A 5,741-nucleotide genomic window follows, 5' to 3' on the forward strand; every position below is an offset into this window, starting at 1 on the left:
GGATTGGACATTCTGGAGGCAGGAAACATGTTTCCGCTGATGGGTGAGTACCGAACCTGAGGACACAGCTTAAAAATACGGGGTAGATCATTTAGGACAGAGATGAGGAGAAACTTGTTCACCCAGAGAGTGGTGGCTGTGTGGAATGCTCTGCCCCAGAGGGCAGTGGAGGCCCAGTCTCTGGATTCATTTAAGATAGAGTTGGATAGAGCTCTCAAGGATAGTGGAATCAAGGGTTATGGAGATAAGGCAGGAACAAGATACTGATTAAGGATAATCAGCCATGATCATATTGAATGGTGGTGCAGGCTCGAAGGGCAGAATGGCCTACTCCTGCACCTATTGTCTATTCCCTGCTTACCATGTCCAAAGCATAGAACATGGAACAGAAGAGCACAGTACAGACCCATCGGCCCTCAATGTTGTGCCAACCTTTTATCCTACTTTAAGATCAAAAGAACTTAAATACCCCTCATTTTACTATCATCTATGTGTCTATCCAAGAGTCGCTAAAATGTCCCGAAAGTCACTTAAAAGCAAACGACAGCTAACCTTGCAGCAGGCATGAAAGATGCCATGGCAGCAGGATAAGTCATTCATCAGGGAGAAAGTGAGGACTGCAGATGCTGGGGATCAGAGCTTAAAAATATTTTGCTGGAAAAGCGCAGCAGGTCAGGCAGCATCAAAGGAGAAGGAGAATCGACATTTCAGGCATAAGCCCAGGTTTGATAGGATACAGCATGAAAACCTGAAAGTTAACAGATTTGGGCACCATCCACAAAAAGCTGACACAACTCATACTTAAGCGAAAAAGATAAGATTCAGCCCTAGGACTCTATTTAATATTTGAATCAAGCCTCAGGACAGAAGCAGCAGAGTAGGGAAGCTGGCCAGTGAAGACCAATTGGGATTTGTGAAGGTAGAGGACTGAGACTGGAGTAGACAAAGGAACCCATCGTGGCTGAAGGGGGTTAAGAGAAAAGAGAAATGGAAGAAAAGGAAGAAAAAAAGATGTAATGGGCTCAGGTTCAGAGCAACAGCTAAAACACACATAAATTGATTGACACTGCAGACTCAGTCACATAGACAGCAATGGTATATGCCAGAACAAGATGGCTGTGCTACATGATTGAGTAGAGACGTGGGAGAAACAGAGTTCCAGATAGGAAAGCTGGGTTTTTCTTTTCTATTCTTCCACTTGTTGGGATGTAAGTGTCACTGGCAAGAGTGACATGTGTTGCTTGTGAGAGGTAATTTCGGTTTAAACTTTAAGATGTGCCTGGACCACAGACTGATCTATAATAAAAGACAAAACTTTTGTTTCTTTTCTAACAACCATTTTATATACTCAAAAGTAGAGTAGTTTAAATTGTGCAGAATGCTGACAATTTGTGAGCGATAGTAAAAACAAGCAGGCTCTTGATTAATGAAGCCATTCACACAGCAGGGAAGGATGAGTCCTTGACTGATAAGACTCCAGGATGGGGGAACGACTTGAGACATCTGTTTCAGATTAAAGCCTTTGACTGATAAGACTACAGGGTGAGAAAAACAACAAACTTTGGAGACTCTGGAGCCTTTTGTTGCAGACTTTGTGATAAAAATAATGATGTTTTTAAGAATGTGAACCTTATGGCTTGTTGGAGCCAAGGAGAGGAGGGACTTGTGCTATATATAATGGAGACTTCGTAAGCCTCAGCGCGCCTTTTCTTTAAGGGTGCCCGACTCTGCAGACTTGACTTGTTAATAAAACTTTGTTTTCCTGAATTTGTCTAGAGCGATTATTGAGAAGCGATTTTCGTTTCTAACATTGCTCATCTTGCTTGGCTGACTAGGCCATTTCAGAGGGGAGTTAAGAGTCAACCACATTGATGTCAATCCGGAGTCACATTTAGGCCAGACCAGGTAAGAATGGCAGATTCTTTCCGTTCATTTTTATTTGCAAAAATATACTTGATTCATTAAAAAAAAAACTTTATGTACATACGCAAGACACTAAAGTATTTCTGTACAGGTCTGAGTAGGATGCTTTTTGGAGGGTTGGTGTGAACTCGAAAGACCAAGTGGCCTGCTTCCATACTTCAGGGAATCTATGATTCTACTACTGGTCAGTTTCTCCATGAGAAATGTTAATTTAGTTTTAGAACTGATTAAAATTGAGTTAATATACTTTTCCCTCATGGTCCCTCATGCTTTAGTTCACAGTTTTCTTGCCACTTCGGTGAGATCAGGCCATTAACAGCTCATTCAGAGTTTTTTTTTCAAAACTTATTTTATTCATAAAATTTGCAAAAGTACAGTACAAAACATTTCCACTGAAAATTACAGAAAGAGCAATAAAATTCAACTTGTCTCCACAGAACAGGTTTCACAACTGTAATATTCTTAATATGTGCAATAAACATTCCACATCTGACATTAAGCCTGAGAGGGAAACATGGATGAAAATGCAATAACAAAAACTTTTCTCCATTTGTCATGTTCCAGTCTTAGTTATCCCAATACAGTTTCATTATTCTTGATGTTCACAATGGACATTCCTTGTCAGGCACACAACCTAATGTTTTCTACAGCCTCCAGATTCTCAGTGTACTCTAGCTCAAGGTGTTAAACAGTGACTTTTCTGCATTTCACCTCTGCAGTGGCTGTCTGAAGCTTTAGCACATCCCCCAGCCTGTAATCCTGGACTTTGGAATGTGAAAGTCTGTAACGCCCAATCAAGGACAACTCTTTGCACTGGAAGACCAATAAAGTACAAAATGGCCAAATTATCGCCTTCTGCACCATGAGATTTCTGTGATTCCATGATTTGGGCAAGTCTATCAGTCACAGTTATTGAGGGCAAACTAGCAAAAAATATAGAAACTGATAATAACATCTTGTTTAAATAGATAAAAAAAGAAGAGAATGGTCAAAGTGAACATAGGTCCATTATAAAATACATCTAGGGGTACAGTTATGGGGAACAAGGAAATGGCAGAAGAGTTAATCAAATATTTAGCATCAGTCTTTACAGTGGAACATCCCATTAATGCAGGAATATAGGGAGAACTCCTCTACTTTTTGTCATTTACATAAATGATTTGGATGCGAGCATAAGAGGTACATTTAGTAAGTTTGCAGATGACACCAAAATTGGAGGTGTAGTGGACAGCGAAGTGGGTTACCTCAGATTACAACAGGATCTTGACCAGATGGGCCAATGGGCTGAGCAGGACTTAGCAGGACTTATACACTCAATAGTAAGGTCCTAGAGAGTGTTGCTGAACAAAGAGACCTTGGAGTGCAGGTTCATAGCTCCTTGAAAGTGGAGTCGCAGGTAGATAGGTTAGTGAAGAACGCATTTGGTATGCTTCCCTTTATTGGTCAAAGTACTGAGTACAGGAGTTGGGAGGTCATGTTGCGGCTGTAAAGGACATCATTTAGGCCACTGTTGGAATATTGCATGCAATTCTGATCTCCTCCCTATTGGAAAAAATGTTGTGAAACTTGAAAGGGTTCAGAAAAGATTTACAAGGATGTTGACAGGGTTGGAGGATTTGAGCTATGGGGAGAAGCTGAACAGGCTGGGGCTGTTTTCCCTGGAGCATCGGAGGCTGAGGGATGACCTTATAGAGGTTTTCAAAATTATGAGGGGCATGGATAGGATAAATAGACAAAGTCTTTTCCTTGGGGTCGGGGAGTCCAGAACTAGAGGGCATAGGTTTAGGGTGAGAGGGGAAAGATATAAAAGAGACCTAAGGGGCAACGTTTTCACACAGAGGGTGGTACATGTATGGAATGAGCTGCCAGAGGAAGTGGTGGAGGCTGGTACAATTGCAACATTTAAGAAGCATTTGGAAGGTTATATGAATAGGAAGGGTTTGGAGGGATATGGGCCAGGTGCTGGCAGGTGGAACTAAATTGGGTTGGGATATCTGGTCAGCATGGATGGGTTGGACCAAAGGGTCTGTTTCCATGCTGTACATCTCTATGACTCTAAGTCTTCTTAGGCAAACTAAAGGTGCTGAAGTCAGATAAATCCACTGGCCCTTTGGTATACATTCGAGGATCAATTGTGGCTTTATTGGTTATACTTTTCCAAACGTCCTTGGATTTTGGAGAAATACCAGAGGATTGGAAAACTGCCAATCTTGCTCAAAAAGAGAGGGAAGCAAAAAGTATAGGCCGATTATCCTCACATAGAAAAGTATTGATATCAATTATTAAGGGAGTGATGGCAGCATATTTGGAAAATCATAATTTACTTAAGCACAATCAGCATGGCTTCATGAGAGGGAAATTATGCCTGATTAATTATTAGAACTTTTGAAGGATATTTCAACTAGAGTGGATAGAGGGGAACCAGTCGATGTGTTGTATTCAGACTTTCAGAAGGTGTTTGACAAGGTACCTCACAAAAGGTTAAGTCATAAGAGCCAAAGTGATGGAGGAAACATATATGGGCAGGAAACGGCGAGTAAGGAAAAGGAGTTCACTTTTAAGGTTGGTGATTTGTAAATGCTGGGGTTCCACAAGAATCAGTGCGAGGACGGGGAATGAAGTAAAGCCAAATCTGCAGACCATAAAAACATAAATGGAAAGGCAGGTTGACAGTAAAACATTTGGCACATTCTGAAGTTGTCAATTTCACTAATAAGTGCAAAAAATATTTTCTTTTTTCTAAAATCTATCTCTAAGGTCACGACCTCTGGGATCGGAAGAAAACAACTCCAAACAGATTTCACCTCCCTGATCACTATCCAGCCTCCACTGGTGAGACAGATGCTCATGTGGAGATGACTTGACATTACAATGCCTACTGCAGTCAAATAGCCCACTGTAGCTTGCCGTCTGGACTGGCACATTTGGGATAGGGCTTTGTCTGTTGGCACCAGGACTGTAGTCAAGGAGGACCAAATCTGTTGGAGGCTGACGGAGAAAGTGGAGGTAAAACATGAGAACATATTTCTGCATTTGTGATTCTACAAATGAATACATGGTTCAGAACTAGGAGTAACTGGTCTCTGTGTATTTAAAATGATGGCGTTCCTTCTTCCAAAGTATGGAAATTATACAATATATTCTGAGGTCATTCCATTAAATAAACTGGCATCAAATGGTTCAATATTGAACTATATTGAATAGAGGCTTAATGGATTTGTCAGGTGGAGAATATAGTTGAAAAATAAATGGAAAGGCAAATCGTGAGATGGATTTTACAGAGTTTACAGGCAGGTTCAGACTGGATCAGTAGGTGGATGATCAACTGAAATATACAAGGTAATGTGGGAAAATGGGATGTTATAAAAATTGGTGTTGGAGACCGGAACTAGAAAACCGGGTCTTGGTCTTCCCGCCGGAGCTCGGACAGAGCGGCTTCCGGTTTCCCCGCCGGAGCTTAGACAGAGCGGTTTCCGGTTTCCAAGCCGGAGCTTGGACAGAGCGGCTTCCGGTTTCCCCGCCGGAGCTCAGAGAGAGCGGCTTCCGGTCGCCGATGAGTGACCGATGTGTTAGCCAATGGGAGCGGGAAAGGGCCGTAACGTGAACCAATAGGGGCGGAGGAAGGACGGGGCTTAGTTCAACAGCTTCTGAAAGATGTCGGAGAGAAAAGTATTGAATGTGAGTGAGAGGGGGTTAGCCAATGGGAGCGGGAAAGGGCCGTAACGTGAACCAATAGGGGCGGAGGAAGGACGGGGCTTAGTTCAACAGCTTCTGAAAGATGTCGGAGAGAAAAGTATTGAATGTGAGTGAGAGGGGGT

General features: G+C 42.2%; 1 protein-coding gene across 3 annotated transcripts in view; it reads left to right on the plus strand.

The window, feature by feature from the left end:
- Positions 1-5,542: 5,542 nt before the first annotated feature.
- yju2 (YJU2 splicing factor homolog) overlaps positions 5,543-5,741 on the plus strand; it is a 22,194-nt gene continuing 21,995 nt past the window's right edge. For 2 of the 3 annotated variants that reach the window (XR_006316111.1, XM_043720946.1), the window contains exon 1: positions 5,624-5,725. Coding sequence is in view for 2 of the 3 variants with exons in the window: in XM_043720946.1 (XP_043576881.1) it covers positions 5,702-5,725 (24 nt within the window). In the remaining variant the exon portion in view is untranslated. Of the gene's footprint in view, positions 5,602-5,623; positions 5,726-5,741 lie in introns of those variants that run through there. The other variant, XM_043720947.1, reaches the window with a different exon arrangement.

This window comes from Chiloscyllium plagiosum, chromosome 31 (assembly GCF_004010195.1).
Source record: "Chiloscyllium plagiosum isolate BGI_BamShark_2017 chromosome 31, ASM401019v2, whole genome shotgun sequence".
In the NCBI taxonomy this organism is placed as follows: Eukaryota; Metazoa; Chordata; class Chondrichthyes; order Orectolobiformes; family Hemiscylliidae; genus Chiloscyllium; species Chiloscyllium plagiosum.